Source organism: Bos javanicus, chromosome 10 (assembly GCF_032452875.1).
Source record: "Bos javanicus breed banteng chromosome 10, ARS-OSU_banteng_1.0, whole genome shotgun sequence".
Taxonomy (NCBI): Eukaryota; Metazoa; Chordata; class Mammalia; order Artiodactyla; family Bovidae; genus Bos; species Bos javanicus.
Genome location: NC_083877.1, coordinates 72,602,424 through 72,618,400, shown reverse-complemented (window position 1 = coordinate 72,618,400; position 15,977 = coordinate 72,602,424). Strand labels below are relative to the sequence as shown.

The 15,977-nt window shown below is 37.2% G+C and overlaps 1 protein-coding gene across 1 annotated transcript in view; it reads right to left on the bottom strand.

The window, feature by feature from the left end:
* Positions 1 to 214: 214 nt before the first annotated feature.
* The window catches only part of MNAT1 (MNAT1 component of CDK activating kinase), a 211,721-nt gene continuing 195,958 nt past the window's right edge, over positions 215 to 15,977 (bottom strand). Inside the window, exon 8 of the mRNA XM_061429063.1 lies at positions 215 to 677. Coding sequence (XP_061285047.1) covers positions 557 to 677 — 121 coding nt within the window. The 3' untranslated portion in view covers positions 215 to 556. The remainder of the gene's footprint in view (positions 678 to 15,977) is intronic.

Below are 15,977 nucleotides of genomic sequence, written 5' to 3'. Positions count from 1 at the left end.
TATCACAGGTCAGGTTTTACTTGCCACAACCTGCTGGTAGAAGGAAATATATCCACTTGTCTGGACTAGTATTAAGAAGACATTGGGAAAAAAAAATGGAACATTTTATGAGAAGAAATAATAGTCTTGGATATTAACACTAAATGTCGTATTCAAAATGGCATTTTTAAATGTGTTCAAGTAAAACACTGTAATAAGAGAAAAACCACAAAACTTAATATAAAGTCTAGCTTTATTTTTTAAAAGATTTTACAAGTCTGTCAACCTCAAACTCACATAGGTGAATTATTCATATCTTCCATCAGATGAGGCTTACGGCTTCAATCCTGCTCAGAAAAATATAAGTAAAAAATAAATCTTTTCCACAAATATTTATCCACTATATTACCCAGCTTAGTTCTGAAAATTTCTCTCTATAAATACTTTAACGCAGCTGCTAGTGGTAGGACTGTTGTTGTGCAGCTGTACATGGCTATAATTTTACAAGTCTGCCTTACTTTTGCTAGCTCTCTGGTTCGGCTCCAAAGGTCCAGATCTTATAGGGGAGAAATAAAGGTTAACTGGGCTGCCAGAAAAGCCCACTGAACGCATCCTGTAGTGCTCTGTGACAAGCCAGAGAAGAAGTATAGCCTCCAGCAAGGTCCTGTGGAGAGGCAGCTCTGACATGGTTTAAATACCTACAACAAAACAGAAAGTGTGGCGTTGACATAGAAAGCACATGTAAACTGGTAACACTTTAAAAGCAACAGTAAAACTGATTCAAAAGTCAAATTCTAGGACTGAAATGTTCAGACTTTATAAATGCATTGTTATCTTTTAAAAGGAAACTTACCAACTCTAAATTATAAAGCAAATTACATTAAGATCTAAAAACAGCTCTGAAGGAGTCTTCAAAAATAATACTTGCTATTAAAACATTCCATATTCCCAATTTTCAGAACTGATTTATTTTGCTGGCTATTGTTTGGGTACCTAACTGCTGCTATCCTTCCTGGCATACACTTAATAAATGAATGCACATCATAATACTACTGTATTACTAAAATTTTACATAAATACTGAGTATTTTACAATAAATATGTTCTGGAAAAAAAATACCAAAACAAGTGATAAAGGGGAGAGAACATATTGGTTACTTCAAAATTACTTCAATATTACAAAAACATATTGTCTTCCTCCTACACAAAAGGAAATCTTAGAAAACTACATCCAAGAAATCTCTGAGACAGCCTGAGTTCAAAGGAATGTCTCGATTAGTAAATACAGAAGAGTCTTGATTAAATCTCAAAAGACTGTTACACACATGTCATTTAGCAATTAAAACTTTCTGCTTTGTATACCTGTTTGTATAAAGGTATACAAACAGGCCTTACAATGGGATAATCCTAGCTAAAGAGGGAAAACTTGTTAGCATGACTACCAGCACTGTCAGAAAACAAATATTTCCAGCTTTGCTTTAATGCCTAGTTTAAGAAACCACATTGTTTCTTCAGGCCTCAGGAAGTAAAGCAGCTTCACCCACTTTAGAATTACGGGTATGGCAAATGAATAAATCAGGTACCAGAACATTTTAATAACTTGGAAACTTTTCTATTCTCATTCATTCAGACTTCCTGTGTGTCAAAGTCTTGATGCATGAGCAACTTATTATTTCTAACATAATAACAAGTCTGTTTTTCATTTGTACCCATGTTTAATAAGCTTGTGTGATTAAAAAATATATGGCAATATAAAAGACCAAATAGAAAAAGTGGTCAAAGTAAGACACAGCATAAGCTCCTGGAATTGGCTATAATTTATTCACACTGCCACAAATCAAGGTGTTAACTCAATTCTTCGCTTCTCCACCAAGGGTGAAAGAGGAAAGTAAAAGGTGAAAGAAAGTATTTATTGAGCAACAATCTCCAAACCTTTTTGATAGTATATTTATAGCAGTAAAAATATTTGAGCATGCATCTCCAAAATTTGTATACTTGTTTAACATTATACACATAAAGTATTAATATACACTATTAGTATATTAAGTGTTAAATATATATCATAGTATATATATGGGCTTCCCTGGTGGCTCAGAGGGTAAAGAATTTGCTTGCAAAGCGGGAGACCCAGGTTGAATCTCTGGTTCGGGAAGATTCCCTGGAGAAGGAAATGGAAACCCACTCCAGTATTCATGCCTGGGAAATCCCATGGACAGAGGAGCACCGTGGGCTACAGTCCATGAGGTTGCAAAGAGTCAGACATGACTGAATGACTAACACTTTCACTCCCCACCCACCCACCCCACTCCCTGCCGCCCCACTGATGGCTCAGGTGGTAAAGAATCTGCCTGCAATGCAGGAGACCCAGGTTCAATCCTTGGGTCAGGAAGATCCCCTGGAGAAGGAAATGGCTACCTACTCTGGTATTCTTGCTTGGAGAATTCCATAGACAGAGGAGCCTGGTGGGCTACAGTCCATGGGATTGCAAAAAGTCAGACACTACTAAGCTACTAACACTTTTACTTTTCATAGTATATATACATACAATATATTAGTAAGTATATTATAATATATATATGAAATTTAACACATTTAAAGGATGAAATTAAAATATTTAAATGAAAGTTCTAACATTTTCTCCTTATATCCTATCTTACATGTCCTGATGGGATGCATCCCACTTTGGAGACCACTGTTATTAAACAGTCGTTGTCAAACTCATGATATAACCTTGGGTCCCATAGGATTTAAATGGGAATTCACCAAACCTAAAACATGGCCATAAAAGTATGTGCTTATTACCTTTCAGGATAAAATAAAATGTTCACTGTTAGGACTGATGCATGAGAAATAAGTTAAGTGTTAAATCACCTCAGAAAGTAAAAACTAACCTGGAACAACATAAAATCAATTTCTCTTCACCAAGAAATAACTATCACACAAATAACAACACCACACAAATAGTAAGTGAATAATATTTCTACAGGTATCTTGGAAGTGAAATCTTCCATTCCTGATACAAGTTTCAAGCTAAGTTTTATCCATATCCTAGATAATGTTGTATCACCTTTTCCCTTTCCTCAGACCCGCAAAAGCACACTCTTAGCTCCAATGGCTGTTTAGCCAAGGCAAAATTCAAGTACCACAGTAGAATGTGTCAACCTTACAAAGCCAACGATCATAAATGAAGAACTGGTTTTCATAACTGAATACAAACCACTGTGCAACTAGCTGTTTTAATTCATCACATTTTGGTACAACTTGTTTCTGGGAAAGTTGAGTCATACCATCTCTGGCTTGGCAATTCAAGCATAAACTTGCAGTGTACATACAGCTTTTTACATGTTATCCTGAGAAACCTGAAACAGCTGCACTGCTGGCAGGAAAACAGAGGACCACCAATAAAATATCCAAAACAGTTGCATCTTTTAATTTATGACTGTGCAGTTTCCATAAAGAGTATATAAAACAGTTCAACTTTTTATAGGTAAAATGTAATAAACAGTCATACTCACTGATGTCATAAATGAGTTTTTAAAAGTTTATTTAAAATGATTAACTAGTGTTTGAAAATAGTATTTCTTGAACACGGTCATAATCTAGAGCAATGAGCAAATATTTTTAAACTTGAGTTATTAATGCTAAGTTGTAGATTCTCACTGCCAACATCAAGTCCATTAAAACTTCTCTGCATAGCATTGAAAACAATACATTTCTCTTCTAGTAAATCACTGACATTAAACATATCTGTAAGCATGATTCTTTAAAGATCTGCTTACTTACATTGTTGTTTCTGATCTCCAGGGCTGTAGCTGCACAAAACAGTTATTGTTAAATATTTCAACCTATTTTCTCCATGGTAATCTACATTAATTTCAATTTAAAAAAATAAAACGGGCCACTCTTGTTATTCAACTGTGGGCTATTATTTTCTAAGTATCTTAAGTTCTTAAACCCTTTAATTATTGTGGTATACCAAAGAATTTTGAAGGATCTGCAACATTAAAACCACACAATGAGAATTTAGTGTTTTGCCTACTTTTTCACAGTAATCCACATCTGTGTTGTTTTAATTCTTTCATGACCGTTACAAGTACATCACTGAATAGGATTCCTGGGGTTTCTGGCAGAGGTCAGTATCATTTCATGTACACCTTTATACAACAGAATGAGGAAGAAGTCTTAGCCAAATTTATTTCCAAAAGTCAAGCTCAGTTGGATTTTGGAGCCTGAAGGTAATTGCTCTTACCATTAGCCAATCCCAGGACAGTATTTCTGTTTTTCATGGGTTTATTTTAAATACCTGTAAATCTTATAAGCAGAAACCAGGAAAGAAAAAAAGAAGGTTTGCTTATTTTGGTACCTATACCTTATTTTTACTGAAAGCAGACTAAATTCAAAGATTTAAAAATCATACCTTTGATTATTTTCTTAAATAAGGCTTAAAAAAAAAGTATGTTTTCAAAAGCATGTCTACGATAATTCCTATACAAAGGGCATCTTATGCCTTCATTTACACTACATTTAAAGGGGCCTTCCTTTGCCATTACCCATCAAAATCTCTTTCAAACAGACTGTGGAGAAGGGGGAGGAAAAGGAGGGAATGGATCCTGAGAGGGGAGTAAGAAAGAATTAAGCATTAGAAAATCACCCTTGAAAGTCTGTTCCTGAACTTTGATTTCCTACACTGTCATTTTCTTCTGTTACATTTAGCAGCTTTTGCTCCCAGAGAAGGTGGCATAATTTACACTTAGCTTCAGAAAGACTTCATTTTCTCAGTTCTTTAACATAAGGGAGCTCTCTGAAATTACTCTTTTACTATTACCCTTCCTTTAAAAAGCCCTATACTGACCATATGGCTGAAGTCTAGGACTCAGCTCATTTCAGTGCTATGCAACAGTTCTCTGAGTTCTCAGCTAGGGGCAGAGGGCAGGGGTTGTCATTCAGAACGAAGAGCAGTACTCTTTCCCTCCAGTCATAACTCCCTCATGAAAACCCTTGAAATGCTTTGGCTCCAGAGAATCAAAGAATCTCAGAATTTAAATTAAAATGAAAATATGAAGCTCATATTAGTTTCCTCCTCCTCAAATTACCAGGCCCTACAGAGAGTTTAAAAAAAAAAGTCCAACTTTTTAACTCTACTGAGTTATAAACTTGGACTGGTTCAAACTAAGAAAAGGAATGAATGAACTCTAGAGACGAAGACTTTCTTTTTACAAGGTGGCCCATTTTCTAAAGTCTGCATTTAAAGCCATCATATGTTAAAAAGTTCCAAGCAGTTCTGCCTCTCAGCATACAAAACTCTAATCTAACTACCATTAAAAGAGATCAGCCAACAGATCTCAGCTGTCAAGACCAAGAGCTCTTGTAAGAAATTCAGACAAAGCTATAAAAGATTTACCTTAACAATCTGAAGTCTATCTCTGATTGATTAAAAACAATCTGAGCAATAATATGCTCAGACAATTATCACTAAAATGCAGAAACATTCTAAAAACTGAAGTTAGTGCTCAGGTGTCCTAATCCAATCACAGTGTCAGAATAACAGAGGAAATGTCCACAGAGAGAAAATGATGACTGTGTATATTCTAAGATAAATGGAGAAAGTGCTACAAGTCAGAATAACTGTCCATAATTCTGAGGGCTGTTTGGTCATAAAAACATGTGGCTTCATGAACTCCAACTGAAAATATAAAAAACTTCCATAGTCATGATTCACTTTATTATCTTTATTATGTATTCTTCACTTTATTATCTAGATAGTAACTTGAATAAACTTATTAAAGCTGATCTCCGATTTACACTAATATAACTGGGACTCAAATGACCAATTATTCCAGACATTTAGACCACATGAACAACAAAGCTCAGATTTGGGAACTAAAAGCCACAAGGTGCCCAAGTAAGAGATAATTACAGACTATCTCAGGTAAGTCTTTCTGAATTATAACTGAAATAAATTATACAATTTATTACTATCAAAGAACACACATTTAAAACTTAAAACTCAACATTCAAAAAACTAAGATCATGGAATCCAGTCCCAACACTTCATGGCAAATAGATGGGGAAACTATGGAAACATAACGGAGTTTATTTTCTTGGGCTCCAAAATCACTGCAGATGGTGACTGCAGCCATGAAATTTAAAAACACTTGCTTCTTGGAAGAAAAGCTGTGACCAACCTAGACAGCATATTAAAAAGCAGAGACATTACTTTACCAACAAAGGTCCATACAGTCTAAGCTATGGTTTTTCCATTCGTTATGTATGGATGTGAGAGTTGGAATATAAAGAAAGGTGAGTGCCAAAGAACTGATGCTTTTGAACTGTGGTTGTTGGAGAAGATTCTTGAGAGTCCCTTGGACTGCAAGGAGATCAAACCAAAGGAAATAAGTCCTGAATATTCATTGGAAAGACTGATGCTAAAGCTAAAGCTCCAATACTTTGGGCACCTGATGCAAAAGAACTGACTTGGGAAAGACCCTGAAGCTGGGAAAGATTTAGGCAAGAGGAAAAGGGGACGACAGAGGATGAGATGGTTGGATGGCATCACCAACTCAATGTACATGAGTTTGAGCAAGCTCCAAGAGTTGGTGATGGAGAGGGAAGACAGGTGTGCTGCAGTCCATGGGGTCGCAAAGAGTTGGACACAACTGAGCAACTGAACTGAACTGAACTGAAAGAACACCCTAGTTATTTTAAGTCAAGGTAGCTATTACTGAAAGTTAATATAGCTACATAGTGAAAGCAGTATTTCCTTGATTTGCATGCGAACTACTTGAAAACATAAAAGATATAGCTCATTCTAGTTTGTCTAATATAATGTTTTACTATGATTTTCATGCTAGTAACAGATGTGTGCTGGAAGTTTTATCACATCTTTATAAAAGAAGAAACAGTAATTTTTCTCCAAGTGTGGGGCACGTAAAAAAGGGGAAAATTCACATGTATGCAGCTCATTCATTCTTAAAAAAACAAACAAAAAAATTACTCAGTATCTACTATTTGCCAGGTTTTGAAGCAACTCTGAGAATAAAACAGACAGCAAAGACTCCATGCTCTCATGAAACTTGTAATTCAGTAGGAAAAAAAAAAGATGTTAAATATCATGAAAAAGAAAGACATGGCTCTATGGGTGTGAACAAAAAGGGAAACCAACATGAACAAGTTTAGAAAATGAAATTAGAGTTAAGCTTCGATCCAAAGGATGAGGAAGAGTCGGTAAGCAAGGCAAAAGGAGTAGAGAAATAATCCAGCAGAGGGAAGAACTTAGATGAAGCAGTAAGGAGCCACGGCACATATTGAGAATACAAGGAAAAGGTCACTACAGCTCAGGATGAGGCTAGACATGTAGGCAGAAAATACCCAAAACAAGGCCTTATGGAAATGTTAAGAACTGTGAATTTTATTCAAAGAACAATGCGAAGCCACTGAAAAGTTATTAGGAAGCTGGTAATCTAAATAGGCTAGTTTGGCAGCACAGTGGATTAGAGAAGCAGAAGTTGACTGTAGAGATACTCCTTATGAGAATGCTTCTCTATTCCAGGCTTGAGAAGCGGTGCCTGGATTAGAGTGGTGGCAGTGGAAATAAAGGAAAGTACTAGTTCAAGGGGTTTCCCTGCTGGCTCTGTGGTAAAGAATACGCTGCCAATGCAGGAGACGCAGGAGACTGGAGTTCGATCCCTGGGTCAGGAAGATGCCCTGAAGGAGGAAATGGCAACCTGCTCCAGTATTCTTGCCTGGAAAATTCCATGGACAGAGAAGCCTGGCAGGCTATAGTCTGGGGTTGGCGGAGGGGAGGGGGTCCGCAAAGAGTCAAACACAACTGAGTGACTGAGTGTACAGCACACACTAGTTCAAGAGATATTTAAACATCAACTGAATATGGGAGAATGGAAAGGGAAGGGAAGGACTTCCAACTGTCTAGTCAATTTCCAGCTCTCTAGTCACGTAGAAAAAGAAAGATGCCCTCAGAGAGATAATGGAAAACTGGAAGAGAAGCAAACTGCAGTGGGACAAGACAGAAGGGAAAAACTGTGAGTTTAATTTTGGACTTGAGTCTGAAGTGATTATATATAAGAAATACATGAGTTGAGATACAGAGCAGTAGCTGGATATATGGGCCAAGTACTAAGAATAAAATTATGGAATGAACATAATTTGGGGGTATGTAGATGGTATCTGAAACCATAAGAGTGAATACTTAATATTTAAGGTGAGGAGACAGAACGAGAAGGGAAAGGACTGGGGCAAAGGCCTAGAGGACTGCAGGGTATAACTGTGATGAAAGCAGCTGTGGCAGTTAATTGTACATGTCAACATAAAATTATGTCGAATGAGCCACAGGGCACCCAGATATCTGGCTTACCATTACTTCTGCGTTTGTCTAAGTATACCCCATACAATCTCTTCCCTTAGACTTACAAAGAAGATAGATGCAAGAGACACATAAGTCACTTGGAAAAGAGTTAGAACCTGCTACTCGTGCCTCTCCCTTCTTGTAATTTTAAGGAGATGATAATAGCAAAGGCAGAAAACCTATGACATTTCTCCATCTAGGGGCTCCAAGGGGCCTACTCATAGTACTTATAGCAGTAGTGTTTCTTACAGCAAAAGAACAATAGGAATAGCCCAAGTGAATACTGATAGGAGAATGGACAATTGTTAAAATGATAATCGTCATATTCAGGGTGACTGAATCTCTGATGTTAGGTGGAACCACAGTGGGAGTAAGAGAAATGCACACAGGTAATTTGAACAGCACTGATTATGCTCCATTTCATAAGTTAATAAGTAGAATTCAAAACACAAGACTTGAAGGAGCAGAGGGGAGAGAAGCAACGAGAATGGAAACAATTCAGCAACTGTTTTATTATCACTCTTTGTAATGTATATATAGTATATAATTTCTACGAAATATTTCATTTGAAAAAGAGTGGTGCAAAATATAGTCACAACCACAGCTGCCATTAATCCAGTCAACAATCTGCCTGGAAACACTAAACCATCTCTAGTTGACCTTTATTTCATCAATAATTATTAATTATAGCTACTTTAATTCCATTTGTAATAATTCATGTTAATGATAATAATCTGTCTTAAAGTATATATAATACCAAAACATGCTACATTCGTATTATTCTTTCCACTGTTTTAGTGGACTCCCTCCTGGTTTCCATGCAAAGTCAATACATTAATTTAAGATAAGAAAGTAATCAGATTTATCTGGAAAAACTATTTGAAGATTACATATATAAATAGCAGGGCTAAGAACCGATCAGTGGTTAAAAAGCTGATCTACTAAAGCAGCAGAAACAAAGTGATGGATGAAATCAGTTAAGTGGTCAATGAGACTTCAGCCAAAGCCCTGACAATCTGGAATTTTTCCCCACAATAATGCACCAAATTTCTATTTCTTTATTAGTATGAGTGTGAAGTCAAGTAGGCCTTAGAAAGCATCACTACGAACAAAGCTAGTGGAGGTGATGGAATTTCAGTTGAGCTATTTCAAATCCTGAAAGATGATGCTGTGAAAGTGCTGCACTCAATATGCCAGCAAATTTGGAAAACTCAGCAGTGGCCACAGGCCTGGAAAATGTCAGTTTTCATTCCGATCCCAAAGAAAGGCAATGCCAAAGAATGCTCAAACTACCACACAATTGCACTCATCTCACACGCTAGTAAAGTAATGCTCAAAATTCTCCAAGCCAGGCTTCAGCAATATGTGAACCATGAACTTCCAGATGTTCAAGCTGATTTTAGAAAAGGCAGATCAAAAACAGAGATCAAATTGCCAACATCCTCTGGACCACAGAAAAAGCAAGAGTTCCAGAAAAACATCTATTTCTGCTTTATTGACTATGCCAAAGCCTTTGACTGTGTGGATCACAATAAACTGTGGAAAATTCTGAAAGAGATGGGAATACCAGACCAACTGACCTGCCTCTTGAGAAATCTGTATGCAGGTCAGGAAGCAACAGTTAGAACTGGACATGAACAACAGACTGGTTCCAAATAGGAAAAGGAGTACGTCAAGGTCGTATATTGTCACCCTGCTTATTTAACTTCTATGCAGAGTACATCATGAGAAACGCTGGACTGGAAGAAGCACAAGCTAGAATCAAGATTGCCAGGAGAAATATCAATAACCTCAGATATGCAGATGACACTGCCCTTATGGCAGAAAGTGAAGAGGAACTAAAAAGCCTCTTGATGAAAGTGAAAGAGGAGAGTGAAAAAGTTGTCTTAAAGCTCAACATTCAGAAAACGAAGATCATGGCATCCAGTCCCATCACTTCTTGGGAAATAGATGGGGAAACAGTGGAAACAGTGTCAGACTTTACCTTTTTGGGATCCAAAATCACTGCAGATGGTGACTGCAGCCATGAATTTAAAAGACACTTATTCCTTGGAAGAAAAGTTATGACCAACCTAGATAGCATATTCAAAAGCAGAGACATTACTTTGCCAACAAAGGTCCGTCTAGTCAAGGCTATGGTTTTTCCAGTGGTCATGTATGGATGCTAGAGTTAGACTGTGAAGAAAGCTGAGCGCCAAAGAATTGATGCTTTTGAACTGTGGTGTTGGAGAAGACTCTTGAGAGTCCCTTGGACTGCAAGGAGATCTAACCAGTCCATTCTGAAGGAGATCAGTCCTGGGCGTTCTTTGGAAGGAATGATGCTAAAGCTGAAACTCCAGTACTTTGGCCACCTCATGTGAAGAGCTGACTCACTGGAAAAGACTGATGTTCGGAGGGATTGGGGGCAGGAGGAAAAGGGGATGACAGAGGATGAGATGGCTGAATGGCATCACTGACTCGATGGATGTGAGTTTGAGTCAACTCCAGGAAATGGTGATGGACAGGGAGGCCTGGAGTGCTGTGATTCATGGGGTCACAAAGAGTCAGACACGACTGAGCGACTGAACTGAACTGAACTGATGAAACATACTGGGATGGTACTAAGGCTAACAGCCTAGATGGAGAAACCAAATTCAATTCCTTTCCTCATTAAGTACCCTCCTAAGTTTGCAAAGGAAAACTCTCCCCATTGCTGTGGTTTTCTGCTGACTACAGACTCTAAGTTAAATATAAAATCATGTCAGTCTTCTTCCCTGTACCATTTTCCTCCTTGTCCCTGTACCAGATAAATATATAAAGACATCAAGGTTTAGTAGAAAGGACAAAGAGTTTAGAAACACATGCATTTGGGTTTGCATCCCTCCTTGGATAATTACTAATATCATGATTTGGAAAGTTCTTTTATTTTTCAAACCTCATCTTTTTTTTTCCCCCTATAAAAGGGAGACTAATACCTCATACTATTTTTTAGAAGGTTAAATTAAAAAAATATATATGTAAAGCATACAGCACAGAAAAGACATTTGATAAAGTACAGGGTCCATGTCAACCTACATATTCTTTGACACTATTAATACAAAGTAAGCTTTCATAAGGAATAGGCTTTTCACAGCCCAAATTTCCCAAGTCTTTACCTTCCACTAATCAACATGTACTTCTTTCCAACAGAAACCTTCATCTGCTCTCATATCTACTCCAAAAATAACAATATCGCCTCTCTCTTCCCCTTTTTACTATACCCCAATTATGAAGCTCCAAGTGGAGGTTCTGGTTTTGATTTTTTAAATTAGACAAATTAGGGGACCTTCCCTGGTGGTCCAGTGGTTAGGACCTGGGTTCAGTCCTTGGGTCGGGAAGATCCCCTGGAGAAGGAAATGGCAACCCACTCCAGTATTCTTGCCTAGAGAATCCCATGGACGGAAGAACTTGGTAGGCTACAGTCCATGGGGTCGCAAAGAGTCAGACACAACTGAGCAACTTCACTCACTCAATAGAGTTACCCAATGAGGCTAATACCTACATGTTAAAAGACAAATAGGAAAATTTTACATACATATATATATAATATATATAATACACTTATATATTCAGAAACATATGTGCAGATCTATATTTCATAAATCCTATTCGCACCCTAGAATATTTTATTTCAAAAGTTAAATTGCTATATTATTTCCACCCTCACTTCCTTTTCCTCCTCTTATTCTTCATATCCCACTCCTACGAACTGACCCTTTCTCTGTCCTTGCCCTCCTCAACATCTTCCTCCACTCTCTCTATATCTGGAGACAGCCTCCAGCTGTGAAATGCTCTTAGCCTTGGTTTCCATAACAATACCTGTAATTTGGATCACACTTCTAACTGCTTTGACACTTGATTCCCCAAATTTCTCTTCTTCAACCTGCTTCCTAATTTACTAGTTTCCTTTTTGACTGACTTTCTCTTCTTCTATTCTGGATTCCATCTCTGAAACATTCGGCTTCATTCACCACCTCTGTTCTAAATACTAAACCCTATGGTTCTATCCTTTGCCCTTTTGCCCTTGTGTTTGTGTCTCACACTATAAATTTAATATTTTCATAATTGAACTCATCTTCCTTTACAAACCTACCCCTCTGTGTCTCTTATTCCTCTTAACAGTTTCAGTGTAGTCCTAATGTCATTTTGGATCCTCTTTCTCCCCCATACGAATAAGAAACTGTATCACAGTATCTCTCTACAAACATCTCTTTACCTCTCACATAATCTTCATTGCCACTGTGATTATCTTATTTCAGCTCCTTAGTATCTCTTTCATGGACTACTGCTAAAAGTCTCTTAACCGAGCTCCCTATTTCCAGTATGGTCTCCTCACACCATACCTTTGTTTAGGCCGTTTCATTATTTTGGGATGACCTCCCCACTGCCTGTCTACCAAAGCCATGGTTCAAATATCAATCCCTCAATTCTGAACAGAAACATGAGAAGCTTCCCTATGCAACAAAGAAACATGTACACATAGAATATATACTACAACAAATGAAAATAAAATAACTAAGTTTAAAAGGAAGAAAATGCTCAAGTGCCAGATATTACAGTGGAACACAAAGTCAGAACATGAGCAGAAGCTGAAGTTCAGGAAAGTGCCGGGTCCCAGTGATTTGACATCTACCCAGGAACAGATGACAGACTGTACGAAGCTGGAACTTGGCTTGGCTTCCTCCATATAAACTGAATGCACAAAATGCTGTCCATCCCATCTGTAAAACAACTTTTTGGGAAATTCTGCTTATTAGCCTGGGACAGTTGTTAGGGGCATTGGCCAAAAATAATTCATACATGCTGCTACTGCTGCTAAGTCACTTGTCGTGTCCGACTCTGTGCGACTCCATAGACGGCAGCCCACCAAGCTCCTCCATCCCTGGGATTCTCCAGGCAAGAACACTGGAGTGCATTGCCATTTCCTTCTCCAATGCATGAAAGTGAAAAGTGAAAGTGAAGTCGCTCAGTCGTGTCCGACTCTTAGAGACCCCATGGACTGAAGCCTACAAGGCTCCTCCATCCATGGGATTTTCAGGCAAGAGTACTGGAGTGGGGTGCCACTGCCTTCTCCGAATTCATACATGAGAAATCATAATACCCAAGCCTACTTTACCCCCAGGAAATTAAGAACAGTAATTGGTCCAGATTCAGTAAACCCAATAGGACCTTGGCAGAAGCAAATGTGAATCTCTACATCAGCGTGCTTCCACAATCCAAGGCTCACAGGAAAGCAACTCCCACTAAAAAGAGTTCATAGTTAAAAAGAAGAAAAAAATGAAGCTCATTTATAAAAAGTCAGAAGACACAAACAACCAATGGCAAGACTAACACTCAAACACGTGGTTAAGAGAAACTGAAAGAAACATTAAAGGAAGCATATTTCATGTCAAAAGAGATGAAGAAAGAAATAATGCCTTAAGACAAGAAAAACATAAAAGGAACATACATTCTCTTTTTAAAAAAACTCCATCAGCAATATTTGGAACAAAAGCATCAATGCACAGATTAAGCGGCTGATTATCCACAGACAGACAGAAAATGAATAAACTGGAATTCCACACATGTAGAAAACACAAAGAATTTAGCAGAGCTTAAAAAGATGGAAAATATGAAAGAAGCACTAAAGAAGATAGCAAGGTGAAAATTGGGAGGAGCAATTTTTGGGAAGAACAAAAATTGGGAAGATATTTCTCAAGATGAAAATTGGGAAGAGCATGATATGAGGGATAAAGAGCAAAAAACACTACCACCGCCACCACAAAATGATAACAAAAAAATAAAGGATAATAGAAGGGGGAGTCTAAGATTAAAGCATTCTAAAAGGCCTTTCCTCTGTTCAAAAGGGAGAGAGATATTACCTTTAGACTTCTGAAAAATAATACCTGTTAATTCTGGGTAGCAGAATTATATGTATTTATTCTCTTTACTTCTCTATGTTTAAATTATTTAACAACATTTTTAGATGTAACCTCCTCTAAATTGATCAGGTAGAATTACTTCCTCCTACTCTGAATTTGCACAGCACTTTATCTCTGCCTCTCTTGTAAGTATCATGGCTCTTTATACACATTACATATTCTCTTTGAGATAAGTTTCTTGATAGCAAGATAAAAATCTATTCACTAAATAACCATCGTTTAAAAAAAAATCATCTGAACTTGTAAGTAGAGGGTAAAAAACTTTTGAAACTAAATCACCATTCTTGTTATTTAAGGATCTAAAGAATGGTCATGAAAATAGGTGTCAAGTAAAAATATACAGGACATGAAAAGAGTTATCACCACAAATTTTGAAGCTTTGGAGGAAGATGACAGAAGATTAAATGGAAGACAGGCTGTGTACATCATTTACAGAGGAAGACAGAACGGTTTCCTGGAAATCAGAAGATGTCCACAATAATGACAAAGATGGGCATAATGTAGAGTGTAAAATGACATTATTTCGGGCTTCCCTGGTGGCTCAGTGGTAAAGAATCTGCCTGCCAAAACAGGAGACACAGGTTCAATCCCTGATTGAGGAAGACTCCAAATGCTTGCTCCAAAACTATTGAGCCTGTGTTCTAGAAGCCAGGAACTGCAGCTACTGAGCCCACATACAGCAGCTACTGAAGCCTGCGCCCTCGAGTCGGTGGCTCCACAAGAGAAGCCAAAACACAATGAGAACAATGAGAAGCCAAAACGCAATGAGAACAATCCAGCTAGAGCAGCCCCCACTCGCCACAACTAGAGAAAAGTAGGAGCAGAAACAATGACCCAGCACAGCCAAAAATAAATAAATTTTAAAAATTGTTTTTAAAAAAAGACATTATTTAAAATTAAAATATTCATATTTTCATAAATAGGTATATTTGAAAATTGCTTTGAGATTTTATTATCCTCTGTATCATATGCTGAACTCTCAAAGTGTTAACCAGTTTTATACTCAAAGATACATACTTTGAGTATGTATAATGGGGCAAAGCTATAAATGCAAAGGAAAACAAGAAATTTAAACAGAAGTAGACACACCCAAAGCTAGATATTTTGTAAGATATTTATTTTTCCTTTCAAAGCACCTTCTCAAAAGTTCTATTTCATACACTGGAATCTGAATCATGTTGACAACTTCGATAAATCTCTAAAGCAAACAATAACAAGAAAAGACAAAGTCAAGTGGATAAAATAACTGATGCTTTTCTTAAATATGGAAAATTCTATTTTCCAGCAAGTAAAAACAGGTTCATAAAATATCTACTCAAGGGACCAGTGACTATAAGCAGTAAAATCTGAATAAAACTCCAAGAGTTCTGGTTTAATGCATAACAATTTCAAGTTTTTAAGAAGCATTTTTAATACTTAAGTACAGAAAACTTGCACTCTCTTCCAAAGCAAAACCACAGCATCACTTTGGGAAAAAAATAATCTATGCCCATTATCATAAGTAATGTGCTAATGCAATCAATTTTTACCAAAACTGAAGTTTTTCTGGAATAGAATGCCTCAATAGATTAGTCAGTCAGTGGGTTAATACCATTTGGACCAAAAACTTCATGTGTAAAGAAAATACTTTCCTCTTATTTAAAAAATTATAGCCTTATTTTCAGTATTCTGATTTGCTTCCAGACTACATTTTTTAGC